This window comes from Electrophorus electricus, chromosome 20 (assembly GCF_041902795.1).
Source record: "Electrophorus electricus isolate QZ-2024a chromosome 20, ASM4190279v1, whole genome shotgun sequence".
NCBI classification, from domain to species: Eukaryota; Metazoa; Chordata; class Actinopteri; order Gymnotiformes; family Gymnotidae; genus Electrophorus; species Electrophorus electricus.
In genome coordinates, this window is record NC_137516.1 from 6,111,949 (window position 1) to 6,131,851 (window position 19,903).

The following is a 19,903-nucleotide window of genomic DNA, read 5'->3' on the forward strand; positions in this document are numbered from 1 at the left end:
TTCTGGGAACTCATTTATTTTACTGTTTTTTAGACATAAAATAGTCAAAACAGTATAAAAGCCATTCATCTACATTTAAGCCACTCAGGTCTTTTCAATGTGTCCTTTTTAAAAAAAAAAGTATTTATTTATTTATTTATTTATTTTAATATATAAACTAGTCTCTTGCTGTAAGAATTATGCCTATACATTTGAGGGGGCAAAGTAGCCACATCCATAATGGCATGCCACATCTAATGCTTTGCTTATTTGAATTCTGATCGTGACTACAAAGTGGTTTCTGTAATCTGCACTTTACCATGGCATTTGCCATCTGCTGCTGTGCATATTAAAAGGAAATGGTCCAGGGCATTCAGAAGTACTTTTTGTTCCTGGGATTTTACACTAAATCATGTTGTAAAGTGTCAGTCCCTTCACTTTTCTTTTCCCTACTAGCTGGTCCTAATCACTAGAAGACATCTGGGGTATCTAGTAAAAACTTTGAGTCAGTTATTTCCTTATGTATGCTGAGAACTGCATATTTGAATGTGTTGGCTAATGATGAAAGTTAATTAATGCTCCACCTTAGTGGCAACCAGGCACATATGCAGTGAAGATGACCATTCCTTAATCTCCATGTCTGTGGAAAGTGGTGGTGAGGGTGGGAACTGAACAGCTTCAGCAGGTGCCTCCTGTTAGGCTTGCCAGAGCAACGTGCTCTGCTTCTGGCTGAGTTTTGGCCTTGTTAACCCTTGTCTATTGACTAAGAACAAAACGCACAGAAATGAAAATGAAACCTAAAATGTCAACTTTTCAAAAATGGGGTCTGGCATTTCCTGTCTCTTGTGCTTGAGAGCACATTTACATAGCACATCAACTGATAACCTTGTGTCCAACCTTAGTATTTTAGCCTCCGAGTCAGATATGTGGGACAATGTATTATCTCTTAAATGAACATCATAAAAGATCACATTTGAAACCAGATTTCTTTTTTCACAGATCCCTTACTGTTGCCTGTGCCATTTGTCAAAACAAAGTGTGGAAAGGCCTGTAAACAAAACTCTTATTTCTGAAGTTTTTATAATCCCAGCTGTAGATACAGCATACATAAATCTATAGCTATTTGAATGTACATGTTTTAAATGAGTTTGTAATTACACTTGTGATTTGACTAAATTTGGTGACCACACATTTATCATGAGACTCAGGATTCACAACACAGCTCAACTTCTCTCAAATGGGTATTGCGTACTGTATTTGTACACACTTGCTATTTCATTTTCTAGTAATGCTCATAAATACAAGTATAGTATGCTGTGTATAATTATATATATATATATACAGTATACAGTGAAAGTGTTTTTAATGAATAGACAAAAAGTGAGCTTGTTATTTTGTGTGTGTAACAGAGAACTTTTGGCGAGTGAGCTGTTCACCAGATGAGCACAAGACATCTGTAGGGCAGCTGCTGTTAGAATTGTTGGATTCATTAGATTAGGAGCTGCTGAGAGGATACATGTCCTCGCCTTGTGGACGAACATCTGGCCTGTGGAATGCAAAGAGAAAAGAGTCGTGTACCTGAAGGCTGGCATTAATGATTTTTTTTTTTGATTGCACAATATACATGCTTTTGGCAGTTATTTATAGTGTCATAAATGCTGAACTATGTGAGAACTGGAGCAGAAGAATATTGCATTGTTGGTTTAAGAAAGTTGTGATAGTGGATTAAAAGCAAGAAGAACCACCTGTCTGACTCCATTGCTAGCCTTTGAAGTTGACCTTGAAGTATCTGTTGGGAAAAGAAATTTTTTTTTGTTAGAATGTGTAAACACATTTGGTGTGAACAAGCTTATTTTCAGTAATGGACAGACTACACTTAATGGGGCTGCAGTGTTAACTTGCAGTTTAATTGTGTTGCAGGGCTAATTTGCAGTCTTCAGAAGGATTTAGATATTAAACCCTTGCGTGTCTTGTGCACATGGGCACTAAGGTCTCCTGGGTAATGGATCTCCAGATGTGTCCATCTGGACATTTTAGGTCTTCACTTTATTGATATGTTGATAAATTTGTCACTTTTTCTTTCTTTTTTTTTTAAGTAGTAATACAACTGACGAAGTAGTCCTACCTTTCTGTCTATGAAACAGTAGATGCCGAGGACCAGGAGGAGCCCTGCACTCACTGAAAGCACAATGAAACCTGGTTTATAGAAGCGCTCCTTAGAGGAACTTTGGTGTGGCTGTCCTCCCAGGCCTAGTGCAGCTTCTGCGGAAAACCCAGAAGACTTCAGTCACAATGCGTGATTTCGTTTGCCTGTGTCATCTCCAAGGAGACCAGAGTATACCTGTGCTGGCTGGTGGCTCTGTGATGGCAGCAGGTCCGTGGCTGCTGTACTCTGCCTCACAGGCCCAGTCCACGACTGTGTGTGTGTGCGTGATAAGCTCCAGGTAGAGATCCAGCACTTCCTTAGCTCTCTGAAGAGCTCTCATGGGGGAGTCAGTAAACTGCCTCTCAAATGCCACCGGGTCCTCCTGGAAGAAGTATAGAGGCAGCGGCAAGGGGGAGGGGAAAGACCAAAAGAAGTTTGCTTCTATATTAGAGACTTACATAAAAATAAAAGATAGCTTAATAGTTTTTGACATTTTCCTTCATTTTTATTGCATACAATGCAATGCCCATACTGGAAAGACAGGAGATTCAATTCAGTGCCCAATTCACAGTCCTGGAGATCGACCATCCTGCCAAGTTTAGTTCCGACCCTAACCTAATAAGCCTGATCCACTTAATGGAAGTCTCCAGAAGCATCTGACCATTGCAGCCAGGTTTGCTGGAGTTAAGCGTCACAGGGCAGCAGACCTTCAGCATTGTGGCCAGGCAGCCCTGACTGTGCTAGGGAGTGCTTTCTGGAAACCTTCACTGGGGAACGGGGCCAAATATTTATATGAAAGTGCTGTATGAACAGAGATTTTGGCATTTTTGAAACTATTGTGAATGAAGGAATAGTAAAACCAACTTACAGTAGTATTTAAGTTTTAAGGTTACATTTTGTGTTGTCTGCTTAAGATAATATTAATTGTACATGCTGTAATGATGTAGACCATGTAGCTAGGCAGCAGGGAAATAGTTGTGGTATTTTTCCATTTCTTTCCCATTTTTCTGAAGGGTTAGTTTTGTGTTATCTAGTAGATGTAAATGTAAAGACAGGCTCTGGGTGGGTGAAGTTGTAAAACAATTTTATTATTTTATTATTTTTTTCAACAAGATGTTTGACATCTACCTTTATTAGACTTCCATTAGCTTCCTTTAAAATGACACAGCATTCCAATTGTAAGAACAAAAACTACCTTCATAAAAAATAAATATGTAGTTCACCCAGAATACGAGTGTTTGCCAAATGCCATTAATGTAAACGAAGGCTGCAGAAAAACAGCGTGTTCTTGGAACGGGCTTGTTCTCCTTGGCTGTATCGTCCTTTCTTTCTTAGCCACACATAAATGGATGGCATTGGTGAATTACAGCTGCTGAGACTTCACAACACGCGCACACATACAGTCACCCACCTCGAGCTCCTCGTTGAGGGCAGGCACGCAGTGCTGCGAGTAGATGTTGAGGATGAGGTTTTGCAGGGTGAGGGTTGAGAGAGCGGCCTCCGAGCCCTGTGCGTAATGAAAGCGCTTGCTCAGCAGCTCCAGCACTCGGGGCAGTGCTGCTTTCACATAACACACCAAGCTCTGAAAGACCCACAGCAAGGCCAGTCAGGAACACCTCAGGTGAATCTGTGGTTTTTGTAGTTTAGGAGTTTGAAGCAGTTCTGAGTATGCTGCTAGCATGTTACTCTAAATTGGCCTCCACTCCCATTCCTGGAGGGCACAGGCCCAAGGTTTTCATTCCTACTTCTGGAGCTCTGCCACGTCACAGCATTTTAGCTGTAATGCAAAGTCACCTGATTCGTGGCAGGTCCATGGTAAGGCTAAGTCACCTGATTCAGGGCGGGTCCTGGGTAACGCTATATCACCTGATTCAAGTCTAAGACTTTGAATCCAGTCAGACAAGGATTTCTATAGGCATTGAGTAACTGAGTCAGGCAGGCACATTAGTTTTGAAATGAATAGGAAAGAATTCTAGAAGCAAGGCTGATGACACAAACAGAGATCTTGCAGCCCTCCAGGTTTAAAGGTTTGCTCAAGTTGGCATCTGGCCATCTGCAGATTTTAGCACCAGTCCTAGTCTGACATACTGAATTATAACACTGAATTGCATCTGCAGAATATGGTTACATGAAAGGTCTGAATGTTACAACTGAAGTCAGCATTACAGATCTCCAGAAGTAGCAATGGGATGTTTTGGCTCATTCAAAGGACAATTCTCAATGGAAAACCGAGTAACAGTTGTTCAAATGTTTGCTAATGTGAAATGTGGGTTTCTGCTAAACAGAAAAAGGGAAAACCAAATCATGTTCAATCAGCACTTTTAGGAGGTAGACTTACCAAATGTTTCCTCTCAATGAACTTGTAGGTTATTGTACATCCATTCCGCAACTGGATATTGATCTAAGGAACAATGCAAATGTTAGGAGGTATCAATGTCTGAACAGAAAGCTAGAAACAACTATAAATCAAAGGTACAGATACATTTATTAGATTTTATAGTGAATTTCTCTACTGCATCACATTTGTTTAATATAGTTCTCCCTATTCCTGTTATGGACAGGCCTGCTTGCTGTTTTATGCCTATCTTGAACACGTGATCAACAGAATACTCACGTGTAAAACGGTCACTACTGAAATTTTTGAAATGATAAGACTTTCTGGTGTCTGCAAACATGGATGCAATCAAGTACTCCCTTCCTGAACAGTTTCCCTAACACAACTCATCAGCACTTCATTTTATTCTCTGTGCAATGCTATATTGTGAGGAATTGTAAAGGCTCATGGTTAGTGCCTTTTCGACAGTATCTGGCATACGTCAGCACCTCCATGCGTTGATTCATATGTCTTAAAGCAAGGAAACCAGAAAACATCAGTAGGATTGCAACCAAATGCATCAATTCATCTGCAGTCCCCAACCATATTATGATGATTATGAACCACATTATTATGTTCATAGCTGCACAGAATGAAAGAATGGGCATCTATGAATGCAATGAGGTATTGCTGGGAGGTTCACCTACCAGGCTTTTCATCTGAAGCAGGTGGTCTTTGGTTATGGAGTGCCTGCAAGGACCAGGGATTTCCATCATAGAGAGTGGAATATACAGAAGTATAAGAATACAGAGACTCTTCACCTGGGCATATGTAAGGGACAAACACACACATCCATACAGAGAGACACTAGTTTTAGTTTGCTGTGCTGCATGTTTGACCCTGAAAAGGTTGTTTTGCACATGCTGCACACCTGCCTCCTTCTTAAAGAGAAGTTTAAACATAATGCATAAAACATAATTGAAACTTTGTTCACAGTAATCACAATAAATAAATAAATGTTTTTGATCATTGAATTAAACTCTCCCACAAGCGGAAGGACACACATGCAATACAAAACAAAATTAAGAAAATAAATCAACAACAAACAAACAAAAAACAATATCCTTTTCTCATTGGCAAACATATGGTTTATGTCTTATTTGTATTACTAAGGAGGGCATTTAATCTGGAAGTAAGTTTTCTGGTATCAGAATATTTATTTCTTCAGCAAGAGGTTGCAGTTTAAGAGGGGTATCAAGCATATATATCTTCTTAGATTTTAATATATTCTTTGTTTGTATATATTTTAGCAATTGATTCTTCTCTATGTTGTTCCAATTAACCTTGTCAAAGGACTTTGCTGTATCCATTGATATGATATGTGTTTATCTAATTTTCCCTGCATAACATATTATGTTGAAGAGCCATTGTGTGTTATTCCAGGATAGCCTTCAGTCCAATTTGATTAGGATATATTAGATATGGTGATACTGTTTCAAGTTTTTCTGATAGCAATGTACTTATAATTTTAAGGTCTGAGGTTAATTAGTTACAGTGGACGATAACTTAAGCATAGACTTTGTTTGAATAATAGTGATGGCATTTCTGTGTTCATTTGTCATAAATAATGAAAAACAGAAACAGTTGATTAGAAATGCTTATAGAACTCAACCGGATATCTGTCCAATATTACGTGCCAACTGGCTGATTGCATTTTTAAATTCATTATAAATATGTGAGTAGGATGACTGATGATTATAAATATTGTTTTTGGCACTGGTTTGTGTTTAACTTGAATGAAACCTGAAAGACCATAATAACAAAAGCTGTCTGCTTAAAATAGAAAACATGAAAAGGGTAGGATTGCTTTGATGTTTCTCAGTAACTGAAAATATCCACATGAGCCTTCTAGTTTTCATTCCCACACAACACATTCATTCTCAATGACAGGAAACTGAGGAAACTGTGGTTTTGGTAAATCTGTGTATTGAACTATAGTATGACTTGGTATGTATAGTATGACATTATTTGGGGCATTTTTTGGGAATATTTAATGGGGAACCTAAATGAGGGCACAACCCCTGTCACAGTGCCTGCAATACAATAGTATGACATACTGCAGTTTCACTTGTGACGGTAGGCCGTCCATCCAGCAGGAGGGACACACTCACTCTTTCACATACACACTCACAGCGCCTGCCCTGCTCCCAATCACCAGTATTTTAGCGTTTCACACCTGTTCCTCGTTTCCCGTATTATGATTTATCCCAACAGGTTCCTTACGGCAGCGCTGCACATTGCCGGTCTTACCGAGCTATATGTATGTCATCTTTGACAATTTTGTTTACACATGGCTGTTCTTACAATTCCTATCTTACAGTTACTGTTATTATTCAATATTATTTTAATGTAGTTTACTACAATATAGGTTAGAAAACCCAATTACCCTTGTAAAAGTACAGTAAATGCAGAAGCTACCATGATAAATCTTAGTCAGTGTGCTGAACCAGAAACAATAATGAAAAGGTTGGTCATTCCTGTACTACGACCTTATAGAACATCATTAATAATCTATAAGCTCTGTAATCACACAGCATCAGTTTAAGAACACTAGCCCCCAGGTTTCCATGTGAACAAATGTGGCCATTGGCACAGTTAAAATTTGTCCTGTTCTAACACCTGACTGTAATACTATGATCATAAAAAAAGCATAAAGTTGCAGATGTTTAACACATACCAAGGGAATGTTGGGTCCAGTCACTTACATGACCTTCTAGACAAGTCTGTAGACAATTAGTAAACAGGAAAAAATGAAATTAAGACCATTAACTAAGGGCTCCACGACAGAATGAAGTTGGGATCCATTCCAAAGTAGTGCTTGTCATATCTAATATGTGACATTGGAAAAAAGGATCTCATAGAGACCAGCAAACAAAAGCGGAGATTCCATGAGTGATGCATTTTTACTCTACTGGAAAAGGTGAGTCAATAAAAAGAAATCACAGCTAAATGAACTGTATAGAGCTCTAACATAAATCCACCTGCTTACTGAGGCACTCGGAGCAGGAGTGGAAGACTGGCATGGTGAAGGGTCATACTCCTTCGTGACTAGAAGCCCATAAAATTTTGACAAATTTGTGAAGAAGGCCCTTCTTTACTTGTTCTTATCATCATTAAGACGTTGCACATCTGGAACACCACTAAATAATTATTTTATGACCAACACCTGATACACAAAACTCTACAAAATGACACAAAATGTTCACACAGAATTTGTTTCATCTCCTCATGCCTACCTTGGTTTTGTGGATAATGTGGCCTGTCTTGTAGTGGGTCATCTGGCTCATGGATCAAGCAGGAGAAGCTTACGGTCTTTGTCGAGATGCATTTGAGCAGTTTGGGAACCTGCTTGCCACGTTGTTTCAAGTGAAGAAAAGACAAAAATATTTGACCGAACCCTGCGAGTGCTCGACTGTTTTCATGCAGAGCAGGATGGGGCAAAGGACTTCCCTCCTTTAATATGATCTGGATCCAAACCAGTAACCCTAGAACCAGTCCTGATGAGATCCAGAACACAGCAACACTCCCCTCTACTACTCTCACACACCTTCTTGCCTTGGCTGTTTCGCCTCTCTATTTCTCTTAAGCCCTCCCCCACTCTCTCTGTATCTTCTCTTTCTGTCTCTCCCTCTCTTTCACTCTGTCTTTTTGCCATGTACATTTTATTTCAAATGAAATGTTTTCAAATGCAGATGTTTTTAAACACAGTGATATCGATAAATGTTTGATTTGCAGTCAACTTTACACATCGGTTTGGGTTAAAACCCATAAGATCTCGCTCTCATTTTCAAGTTATAGAGTCAACTTAAATGAGTAATGGCAAATCAATGGATTTTTTTTACATCCTAATTAGTCAGTAAACAAATTTAAACACTTTAAATGCTACATATTATTATAAATACCATAATATAAATTAATTGTTTATTATAAATGCCATGAGGTATAAGACAAAATCTCCTTTCTAACACACATACATGAACAAATGTGTACTTTTTAAGGATTTTTTTTGTTTTATATCAGTTAAGGACAATTATCTGTACAATCATCTGACTATGAAGGTGCCTAACAACTGTTCTTGATGTTTTGTGGAATATTTTTATATAAATAGTTGTTGGTCTCTGATCTCTTTGGCTGTATGGTACTGAAATGCAGTTGAGGATTCATAATCATTACATTGATATCAGTTTGTCTTTTTCCCTAAACTGCTGAGACTTTGTATCTCTTCAGCTTTCTGGGGTAATTTAATTTAAACGTAGAGGTGGAAGTACCTCAACATTTAATGTGACAGCTTAAAGTACTATACTTCTATTAGCTGAATGTTTTCAAATGACACATGCTTCTTAATAAGCAAATGTAAACTTGAAAAAATGACATTTTCCAATCCTGAGGATATACTGAAAACTATTATCCTTGACTAGAATGTCATATTGGAAAAAGTCTGCTGATCACCTGGTATTCCTGGTAGCCTCCACAACGTTGACCAACGGAACATCAAAGTTTCAGGCATGTTTCTGTGATCACAGAATGAAGGTTTTCAATCTGCAGAATAATATAAACAGAGATATTAATAATGTCTGAGGTTTGGGGTGTGGGGCTGCTAAAACCCTCCACACCCACAGTTTTGAAAGTTCAAATCCCATAGGATTCACTGCACAGAACCCTTACATGCTAGAGACCAGCAGGCTGTAATATGTGCTCTCACAGAGATGGTGAGTTTTCATTGTTCTCCCTTTAGGCACTATTAAACTTCAGACAGTTTCACAACTGGTCAGACCATCAGATCGAGACCATGCAGGCAATATTCACTTATTAGGGTCTTTCCCCTGTAAGATTTAATTTAATCATTAATTTATTCTTGAGAACAGTGGGACATTTAAATTAGATGCATAAGACCATATATGAATATGATCTCATGCACTGATGAAGGCAAATAAAGAGTATTTGACCCTTCTGGTGATTGGCACTTGATTTGCCAATTTGGAACTAACCATAATATAATCCTTCAGATTATTATTTCAGATATTATTACTTTCAGATCCTCCCACATTGCCTGTTTCTAATGTTTTTATGGATACCTCCATCCTGACAGAAACAAACGGGACATTTGTGCATGTCTAGTAATCCAAAGGGCCAAAGACTTTCATGCCTGTAAAGATTCCCCTCTGAAAAGGCCATGGATAGTTTATTAGTGGTTCTGGCATTGATCTCTTTCCTCAGAATGCACAGTGAGAAAGTGCACAGTACACAGACTGCAAAGTCCTGAGGCATGTATTCCAAATCAGTGTTAACTGCCAAAGTACAAACATACAGGGCCTAAAATCTGTGAGCCAGAACAGGAGTGTTGCATTATTCAGTCTTTATGCTCTAGGGGAACTGAACAGATCTGCACAGAGCAAAACTGTAAAAAAAAAAAAAAAAAGATAAATAAATAGAAAGATAGATAGATAAATAGATAGATAGATAAATAAATAAATAATTGGCGGGGGGGTGTAACAATATCTAAGCATTCAAATGCCAAAATGTTTGTCCTAGAAGCAAGTATAAGGACACTGACCCAAGTATCCCAAACATACACTCCTCAGCCATTTAATTAAACATCTGCCTTGCACCTCCACACTTTATTAGGTATACCTACCTCATAGATACATTTTGTAACTGTCCAATTCCAGATTGTTGACAGTGTGTTAGCCCGTTTGTCAGCCACCCTCTACCCTGTTCATTATTGGTCAGTTTCGCACCACAGGACAATTGTGGGCCAGAAAACGTTTAGGTAGCAGACCAACCTAGCAATGAGACTGATATAGTAGTGGCATGGCTGTGGGTGCTGGTACAGCTCAGTGTATGTTGATGTAACTTCCAAAAAGGCCTGCTGTCTACAGAATTTGCTCTTCTGCCATTTCTTGTAAATGTGGTGTTTTTTTGCAATGTCATTGAGCAGACATCTGCTTTGACCTATAATTGTGTTTGTGCCAAAGCGTGACATGGAGGACAATGGAAGGATGCACTGGGAATGCTGGCAAAGCAGGCGAGATATTCCAGCCGCTCCCAGACAGCATGCCAGCTTTTGCGATCTTCCGGTTAACCTGCCACATTAGCCAAATGGTCCCGCATTTATCTCTTTCGTTGCATTCGCTTCAAAAGGGACAGTGAGTTTACAAAACATGCACGTTTTATCACAGGACAATTTTGGTCACATCTTAGGCAGGCATCTAATGAAAACCCTGGTGAATGATGTTATGGCATCTTTCCTGTCTTTGTTCAGGATGGGACCTGTAACCTTTGCTTCTCTAGATATTTCATATCTATAACTATTTATAACCTGAGTGTCTTTCTTGCATAATCATGTTGTGGATGTTTGTAGATCTGATTCTCAGAGCCTCAAGTGATTGAAAAAGTGCAAGGGTTCATTTCCTTAACTAGGTTGCAAGTTCAAATCTATGCATGGTGGTTTCAAAAATGTAGTCAGAGAAATATGCCTAGATAAGTGCAGGGTCTTTCTTCTCCCTACACTCTTATGTCGTAGGGACCCAACAATAAATCTAAAAAAACATTGTGATAAAAAGAAATGTGTGTCAATTTTAAAGCATTCTTGAAAGAAAAAAAGTCGAAGGTTGTACTGCAGTGATTAATTTCAAGGAGACTTGGGGCTTGGTTATTATTGTAGTTTACCTAATTACTGGATTCTAATAAGCAATTCTGTCTGTAGCAATAATTGATATTTTTATACTTGTTATTTAATTAATTTGACCCTATTTATGATCTGTCATTTAACATATATTTTAATTTTGTCTCATCACATTGCCTATTTCAGATCCAGCCTACATAGGTACAATACCTTCTACTGCTTATTGGCTACCGAGGCAATCTGGCCTAAGTAGAGAACAAAGACACCAAGATATGAGTAAGATACTCCTATCAGTTAATTAAATTATTGGTTTGTAATGTATTTATTGTTTTGGGATGTCCTTGGGATGTGTAAATTGATGACAATGTATTTTGGTACAAAGGAGATTTCTTCCTTCAAAGCATGTTAAAGCTTCTGAAAACAGAAATATTCAGTGTTACTGGTCCATCCACTTATGTACTGGAACAAATGAGTCAGACGTTGTTCTGATCCACCACTGTGTAAAGGGTTCCCAGGTATTAAGAATCGGAGCACCATGCTAGGACCACATAATCAATGTATTTCCTTATAGATAGGTAGAGTTTCCACCAGACCTTGATTTAAGAGCCATAACTGGCTTCTGTTCCAGCTAAATGAAATTACATCAAGCAACGGGAGACACTAGTCAAGCTCTGCTAGAAAAAGGGCATAAATTATAATAAGGGAAACAGAAGGTGGAACAGGATGGGGGGAGGGTGATAAAAGTCATAGCTCTCAGTGAGAGGAGGCATTTTTGCCACACAACAGGACATCCTATCTGGCATTCCATTTCATAATCCTTTTAATGTGAACATTATCTGGCATCAGTTCTGTAGCCAAACAGAGTGGGAGAGGAGAAGACAAAAAAATAAGAACCAGCCAGGGTCTTACATTTCAAGTGTGTGTGTGTGTGTGTGTGTGTGTGTGTGTGTGTGTGTGTGTGTGTGTGTGTGTGTGTGTGTGTGTGTGTGTGTGTGTGTGTGTGTGTGTGTGTGTGTGTGTGTGTGTGTGTGTGTGACACTTGATGGCATTTACCTATTGTAAATGTCCTAAACCTTGTTTGTTAGTCAAAGTTTCAAAGTAACATACTTTTTATGTGTAAATGATCAAAATAAAGAGTTAATAATTCTATTTTAATACAGTAAAGCATATATTAATGCAAAAACTAATGAGATTACATAGACCATAAAAAAAGGAAGAGAACAAAGAATAATAGCAATATTTTCTAGGTTGGAAAAAGATCAAATGTAAAGCATGTTAAAAGCCTGCCTTAGGGGATAGAGTTTTAATTAAGCATACCCCCTTCAACGTGCAAAACTTGGCCATTAATAATAGAATTCCTTAAAACAGGGCCTCCTATGTTCTGCATTTTTCACCACCTGCCCCAGGCCCTTTCAGTTATTTTCATGGTCTGAAGCAGAACACAGCGGCACTTACTTCTAACACGAATGATCCACTTAATCAAGGCCATCAATAAGATCTTGATATGAGAGCCAAATGTGTTAGATTAGGATGTGGTAGACATCCAGGAACAGACACGGGGCTCCCATGCTTTTCATCATTAACCAAGAAGACCCAGGTTTCAGAATCTCAGATGTCCTTCTAGTTAAGGTTATAACCAAGATAGTTGAGGGTTTTTTTTTGGGGGGGGGGGGGGTGTATGTGTGTAGATGACAGAAATACCATAGTACATTAGGTTGTCTAACTTGTACTAAGATTCTCAGGGGTTCCTTTGAAAAAAAAAAAAGATCAGCCATCATCTGTGTTCTTGCTGACAGAAGGCTGTTCTGATACATGATTTGAAATTAGGATCACAGTAAAGGAGACCTTGACTTTTGACCCGCTTCTTGGTGATTAGAGCCAGGAAGGTATTTTGAGAGTTAAACCCTGTGCCAGAGAGGCCTACATCTAAAAAATGTTCAATAAATAGTATCAAAAACTCTGCTAACAAAACTGTGATGGCGTGTGACAAAGGCACATGTTTCTCTAAGTGGGGCAAAAGAGCACGTGCATTCCATGTGATTCCTAAGACTTGTCCTAGAACCAGTTTCTGCTATTAAGAATCAAACTATGAACCAAGAAAAAGGAAAAAGATAATACCATTGCAGCTTTGCCTCAGGCTCTGTCGAAACCTATGAATTGGGTTACCTCAGTCGCCTGAGGAAGAAACTATAGACTCACTATAACTCTAATGGGGTGGGAGTAATATGGTTGTGGTGCAGTAGAAGGATATGGCTGGATGGTCCTGGCAGCCGTCACACTGCTTGTGCGAAGCCAATGCGGTTGTTTCTCCGGTCGAACTTGGTGTAGTATCGGGCGATGAAGTTAGCTCCCAGTATCCACACAGGACCGGTAGGAGGCGGGATGTCGAGCGCTCTGAAAGTCACAGTGCAAATGTCTTCCCCGAACTGTGACTGCTATAGATAGGAAAAGAAGTAGAACACAAGAAGGTGGAGATTCATGGACGTTAATGGACTGACTGTAACAATGACTGATATATATGTTGACTAAGATCAATGGAAACATGAAAATGCTGACCAAGACGTGTGTTCATGTTTAAAATATTGAGGTTGAGCACATCATACCCGGAGAATGTAGTCTTCCTGTGTGAGAGGATACGCCTGACCACCAAGGTGAAAGGCCACGATGGGTAAGGACATGACCAGGTCACAGTTCACAGTATACTAAAGAAGAATGAAGACAGAGTTGAGGACAAGCTATACACAAAAGCCTGCATATGTAGCAACAATCCTTTTACCGATCCTGGTCCATTCTTATAAACAACAGAGTGTTAGCATTGTGTCCTGGAGATGCAATATTTCTCACTCAACATTTCTATGGTGAGAAAGAATGACAGTAAAATTGCTTTTGACTTGGACTATGGTTATTGAAGAATCTATATCAAGCTGGACTAAAGTCAATGTATGGTCATAGCACCCATAAAAAAAAAAGAAATGTTGAAACTGAATGTTGTCTGTCTGTCTGTCTGCGTTATTACTTTTGGTAAAATAAATCAAATTAATAGCAAAATGCAACTTTTACTGTAGCATTAGATGAAAATAACACAACATAGTAAAGATGTTATATGATCTACACCTTTCACTTTACTCTAAACCCCATTTTTCTGTCAGCTGTTAGACGTCTTCCTGGGGTCTTGGCATGGACATCTATGCTTGACTCATTCAGTGGTTCATGATGTGGTTATGGTTTGTAGATTAGTTAATATAGGGCATGTACATTATTTCTGAGAATTTTAGAAATACATAAAACTGTAACCTCTTTTAAGTATTTAACTAAATCACAGGCCCTCCCCCAAATGTATTTATTAAATAGACTTTTTTTCAGTTTATTTATTTAATTTAGTCTCTTTCGTGCTACACATAGACAAAATAACAATAAAGACAGAAAAACTAGGTCAGTCAATAATAAATAGCTAGAAGGCTTTTTGTTTTCAGAGCTGCTTCCATCTTATATATGCTTTAGTTTTCCATCTTATTGTACATGCTATAATGCAAGTTTTCCATTTTATTATGCATGCTATAATGGATGTTTTTCATTTTATTGTGCATTTTATAATGCATGTTTTGAACAATTTTGAGCATGGGAATTGTAATATTTTTCCAGCGGAACAGAATTACAGTCATATTGACCAATATAGAGCAGGTGACAAGGCCTGTTCTTAGAAGCACAATCCATCCAAATTTACAAAAAGTTTAAACAGCTCTAATATCTAAGTTTTGTGCTCCTTAATAAGGGTTATGGGGTTTTGACACTAATTTACTTGAAAATGATTTCCAAATGACAGTTCTGATCTATCATAGTTTATCTCAGTCAAATATTTCTCAGCCACAATTTTGGAGTTGGGGGTTGTTTGTTCATTAGGTCTTAATACATAACTGTCAACATTACTGACTTGAGATTTTGTCAGTTCAAAATGGGGTTTTGTCAGTTCAAAAGCACGCCATGGAACTTTTTTTATAAAAAAGACAATTTTATAAGTATACAAAAATATGTATCATTCTAAACAATGCATTAAAACTTCAACTCTGACTGATATTAACATTAACACTGACATGAGGACAGCTAAGCCAAACTGCCTGGCATCCAGTATGTTTACAGACTTTAACATGGTAACCAGTAGGGTTACAGACTTTAACATGGTAACCAGTATGGATATGGAGTTGAGCTGTACACCAACTACTACATTTACATTTATGGCATTTAGCAGACACTCTATTCAAGAGCAGCTTACAAAACTGACTTACTAAAGAGTACCAATAAAGTGTTTCTTGTAATCAAGTCACTGGCGGGTTTATGTAGATGATATGCAGAAAGGACAGGTCCTTTACATTCTCAAATGTGGAATTAGAGTTTCATGAACTAAACAAAACTTACTTCTCCCTCTGCAAGCTCAACAGCTCCGATTGTCCTCATGAGCACGGAGACTGAGGAGGCGGGGCCCGTTATAAACGAGGAGCCCGTGTCAATCATAGCAGTACAGCCTTCTGTACAGAACAATGTCTCCATCCCCACAGACACACTGTAATACATATACATATATCATTTTTCATTCATAATAATTAATTTTAGCATTCAGATCCAGTATACACATTTTGATAGATTCTCTTCTGCAGTCTTACTACTTCCAAAATTCAATAATACTATACTCCAATAAAACCCTAAACCCTATCTTAGTTTTGAAAATATCATTTTCATGGTAACATAATGAGGATTAAACATGGTATGTAAACTGATATACAAACTATTTGAGAAACTGGGCAACAATTTAATAATTAGTTTTGCATTTTAAATGTTATTTTTTAATTCACTGAGGTCACTTTTTCATTTGATTTGTAGTGTTTTTTCTCTGTTATTTACACACCAATTGTTCTGTATTTTGTCTCCACTTTTTTAATGAGCAGACACATTACCATAAAATGCCCGTGTATTTTCCAAGTGAGACATGATCACAGATGCTGCACGTGTGTGTGCTATGCTTACAGACTTACAGACATTTATCCCTAGGGCACATGAAAGCTATTAAATCAAATTACTCGTTTATTTACAAGGCTCTTTTAATTTTTATTTACTAAAGAACTGACCTCTGTTATTACTTCCTGTATACATTTACCAGTGGATAAATCTTACATTTATTGCTTTTTGGTGAAAATACTATGCTGAGTGGTGAAACTGAACCATATTTTCAGTAATGTGAACGAAGAGTTACTGCCTTACAAACAGGGTGGACTGGTTGTAATAAATAACGTGAGATTGAATCTTAATGATGATGAGATTCTTACCCCTTCATGGTGACCTCCCACTTGCCCTCCCCCTTGGTGTGAACATAGTTGAATGTGCCTGTGTAGTACTTAGACTCTGTGCCCCCCAGTAGCAGTTGTCCCCCAGGGATACGTTGTGGATCCCTGGCACACACACACACACACACACACACACACACACACACGCACGCTTGTGGTAAAGGAACAAACAAATGTCAATTAAACAGCTCAGAGTAGTGAGCAAAGCACAGGCACGAGCATTAGCTTGTCGGGAGCTAGGGTTGTTCCCACAAAGGTGGAGCGGAGCGGTGAGCTATGTGTCCCATGTGAGGTCCCATAGCTTTATACATGACACCATCCCGTCCCAGTCGTGCCTTCGTGGAGATCACCTGCTGTAGTACACGGAGAAAACCTGCTCTTTCAGCACGTCTTGAGACATGATGCGGTCGAACACCGGCGTGATGCCATCGATGGCCATGTCCGGGTAGCCCATTCCCAACACTCCGTCAAACTTCGCAAAGATGAAAGGGACGGCAGGGAGAGCAGTGGCCTCTGCAAATACTTGCACCACTGGGATTCCACCCACCTGGGGACATAAGGGTCAGAAGGTTCAACCATAAAAGGCAGATCTGGACATTGAGGTTATGAGGACATTCACTAGGCCTGCACTGCCATTTTTATACCCACCATGACAATGTCCTCGCTCAGGAATCCCCGCACGTTTCCGGAAGCATACTGGATGGAGAATCCTGTTCCGTTGTGAATGTGTGTGAGAGATTTGGAGGCATCATATCGATTATGAGTGACTGAGAGAAAGGGGAAAAGGAGAGAGAGAGAGAGAGAGAGAGAGAGAGAGAGAGAGAGAGAGAGAGAGAGAGAGAGAGAGAGAGAGCAATGAAGTTGTGTTAATTGATCTATAAGGGATGTGTGTGTGTGTGTGTGTGTGTGTGTGTGTGTGTGTGTGTGTGTGTGTGTGTGTGTGTTGTAATTCACTCACAACAGGCTGTGTATAGTGGAGAACAGCTTTGCGAGGGCACCCAAAGGTTGGCAGAACCCGTGTCAAACACAACATTGAACATCTGAGCTGGTGAACCAATAATGATCTCCCCAAAGTACTGAGTCTGAGAGAGAGAGAGAGAGAGAGAGAGAGAGAGAGAGAGAGAGAGAGAGAGAGAGAGAGAGAGAGAGAGAAACAGAGAAACATAGATAGAAAGAGAGAGAAGGAGAGAGAGTGAGAAGAGAGAAAACAGAATATCTAAATACTACACAGTATGTGTCCATAGTATCTTTTAGCAGTGAAAACTCGAACTACACTATATACATTGTTATCAACTGATGAAACATTCTTGTTTCTCACATCTAAATAGTTGGTCAGAGCTGTTGAGGCTGTCCCATTGCTAGGTGACAGGCCACCGGACAGTTTCGGCGCGAGTTCAGCAAACGCTTGCGCTGGTGTGACACCAAGCCCCTTAAGGGTCTCTCGAATGGAGGGCATTTTCTTCAGAGTTACCCTAATTAGCCAAGAGAGGAAGAAGAATAGCATTCATAGAATAAAACACATACTGCAGCATATTATACAGGAAACAAGTTCCAGCCTAGAAGGCATTTTAAGACTTCCTACATTTAGACTCCCCTAGTGAGGTTAGCTTACTTTTAGCCTTAGAAAGAGGCCCTTGAAGTTCAGGCATTAATTATTTCACAATTATTAAAATGGTATGTGACAAATATGATATCATCATATCAGTACATTTCCTTCTAAAAAAAAATGCAGAGAACAGGAGATCCTGCCAGATAAGACGAGACAAACGGAAGAGAGGGGAGAAAAGGGAAGCATGATCATAGCTGATGAGGACAGCGGTGGAGAAGCTGCACACCATTAGACTGGAGGAGGCCCCGTTTGATGACGTGACGTCATGTAGCAATCTAACAGTTGTCATGGTGAAGACCAAACATTGTGCAACTCTCTGCTCAGTTCCAGAGTGGAGCAATCACATATATTATGTTTTATAGCGAAGCAGATTAAACACACAAAATGCATTATGATATACATGGGATATCACAATGACCTTATTCCAACCATCAGTGAATCAGAAATGGCCAGATGACTAACTTAATACATGCCAAAATGATAACCTCTGTTTTCAGTACTTGTCACAATATTTAAACAGTTACTTTATTACCAATTGTAAACTGCAATATTCATTTTATATATATCTAAAATTATTTTATATATATTTAACAATGGAGAACATATTCTACATTCGAAACCTATATAATCACCTTTATGAGAAAGTACACAGAGTGTTCACGTACCTTCGTAGGGCCTTCACAGTCAGAGGCAGCAACAGAAGAAGGATCCACAGGTGTGCCTTCATGGCTCCGGGTGCAGCTAGCCACTGGGATTCAGGGAGTGTACAGCAGCCCTGGCTAGAGATCTGTGTCCGTACTCCTTCAGTGGATGCAGAAGTTCAGTTGTAGTCTGACACCCAGACCCGTGAGTTTTTATAGTAGCCCTGTGACGATAAGCCATAACTGTCTCACCATCACTTTCACACTTCTTTCTGCTCATGGTCTTGCTCTATACACTCCCCCCCCACCGCCAGCCCCGCCCATTGATTTTGCTCTCTGTTTTGCTGTCATCCCGTCTTGCTCCTGATTAAGTGCTCCCTGGTGGGCCCATGGGCTTCTGGGAGCAGAGTACATTCAGGTTCCTGTGGAATACCCCACCCAGTGATACAGAACTGACCATACTGGTTTCAGATGGATTATTCGCCAGTTATACGCGCTTTAACAGATTTAACTGTTTGAAACTGTGAAAAGATACATGTTCTTCATATACTGTATACATAGTGAATACAAAAATCCTAAGATCTTATTTGACATGTCTGTGTCTTGTAGACATCTGATTAAAAGATTACCCTTTTGGGACCTCACCAGAAGCAAATGACAGGTCCTAGCCTTCAACCCCTTTACTAACTAGACATCGTATTTAACTCAAATTGAAATATGCCTCGCCACATCCTCATCTCAAACTCGAAACAATCAATAACTGCATGAACTTCAATAGGACTTGGATTCTTTTTATAGATTACTTATGCAATATTAGCGCAGCCATCAATGACTACTCGCTGAATAAACTCTCCAACTTCATGCATCCATGTGTGTTTGACCCATTTATTTATCCTTTTTTTTTTTTTGTGTTGCTTTGTAGGTTTTTTCTTTTTCTTTTGTTTGTCAAAGTGAAAATTGTGTAGGTTGAAGAACAACCATTTGACATTGTATCTGCTCGACATTCGATAAAAAATCTGGCAAAGGATTGCAAGTGTTCATTTTACATTTTAGATAATTCAAAGGAATTTCAAAGGAAGTTGAGAAACATTATCTGGAGGGCCACATCTCTCAGAACATGAAGTACCTATGGGTAAATGTAACCATATTTGATATACCATATATATCATATACCACATATATCCTTTTTTTTT

The 19,903-nt window shown here is 39.0% G+C and overlaps 2 protein-coding genes across 7 annotated transcripts; both read right to left on the minus strand.

Annotated features, from left to right (window-relative positions):
- Window positions 1-8,059, minus strand: csf1b (colony stimulating factor 1b (macrophage)). 4 transcript variants are annotated; one of them, XM_027012203.3, is made up of 8 exons: window positions 7,736-8,059; window positions 5,147-5,260; window positions 4,464-4,526; window positions 3,537-3,707; window positions 2,321-2,507; window positions 2,105-2,157; window positions 1,725-1,768; window positions 1-1,525 (listed from the first exon to the last, which is right to left on the minus strand). In XM_027012203.3, exons 1-8 carry the CDS (start codon window positions 7,784-7,786, stop codon window positions 1,474-1,476), a joined length of 735 nt encoding a protein of 244 aa, XP_026868004.1. In that variant the 5' UTR covers window positions 7,787-8,059; the 3' UTR covers window positions 1-1,473. The 4 variants fall into 4 exon arrangements, with proteins under 4 accessions (XP_026868004.1, XP_026868005.1, XP_026868003.1 ...); XM_027012204.3 differs by having other exon boundaries at window positions 2,105-2,241; window positions 5,147-5,189; window positions 7,736-8,058; XM_027012202.3 differs by having other exon boundaries at window positions 2,105-2,241; window positions 3,537-3,632; window positions 7,736-8,058.
- An 887-nt stretch (window positions 8,060-8,946) lies between these two features.
- ren (renin) lies at window positions 8,947-18,889 on the minus strand. 3 transcript variants are annotated; one of them, XR_014118944.1, is made up of 10 exons: window positions 18,735-18,889; window positions 17,779-17,932; window positions 17,419-17,542; window positions 17,109-17,227; window positions 16,811-17,007; window positions 16,443-16,565; window positions 15,538-15,682; window positions 13,728-13,826; window positions 13,324-13,559; window positions 8,947-9,038 (listed from the first exon to the last, which is right to left on the minus strand). XR_014118944.1 is itself a non-coding variant. In XM_027012224.3 (9 exons), exons 1-9 carry the CDS (start codon window positions 18,794-18,796, stop codon window positions 13,398-13,400), a joined length of 1,185 nt encoding a protein of 394 aa, XP_026868025.2. In that variant the 5' UTR covers window positions 18,797-18,889; the 3' UTR covers window positions 11,159-13,397. The 3 variants fall into 3 exon arrangements, 1 of the variants encoding a protein (XP_026868025.2); XR_014118943.1 differs by having other exon boundaries at window positions 8,955-9,038; window positions 12,580-13,559; XM_027012224.3 differs by lacking the exon at window positions 8,947-9,038 and having other exon boundaries at window positions 11,159-13,559.
- Window positions 18,890-19,903: the final 1,014 nt, after the last annotated feature.

Excerpts from the sequence above, each read along its gene's own strand:
- csf1b (XM_027012201.3), bottom strand. The coding sequence starts at position 7,786 with ATGAGCCAGATGACCCACTACAAGACAGGCCACATTATCCACAAAACC. Across the intron at positions 2,508-3,536 it reads CCCTCAACGAGGAGCTCGAG|GAGGACCCGGTGGCATTTGA; the intron begins GTGGGTGACTGT and ends TACTTCTTCCAG. Across the intron at positions 1,526-1,724 it reads CTAGCAATGGAGTCAGACAG|GCCAGATGTTCGTCCACAAG; the intron begins GTGGTTCTTCTT and ends TGCATTCCACAG.
- ren (XM_027012224.3), bottom strand. The coding sequence starts at position 18,796 with ATGAAGGCACACCTGTGGATCCTTCTTCTGTTGCTGCCTCTGACTGTG. Across the intron at positions 15,683-16,442 it reads TGGGAGGTCACCATGAAGGG|TGTGTCTGTGGGGATGGAGA; the intron begins GTAAGAATCTCA and ends TATGTATTACAG. Across the intron at positions 13,827-15,537 it reads TTGAGCTTGCAGAGGGAGAA|TATACTGTGAACTGTGACCT; the intron begins GTAAGTTTTGTT and ends ATTCTTCTTTAG.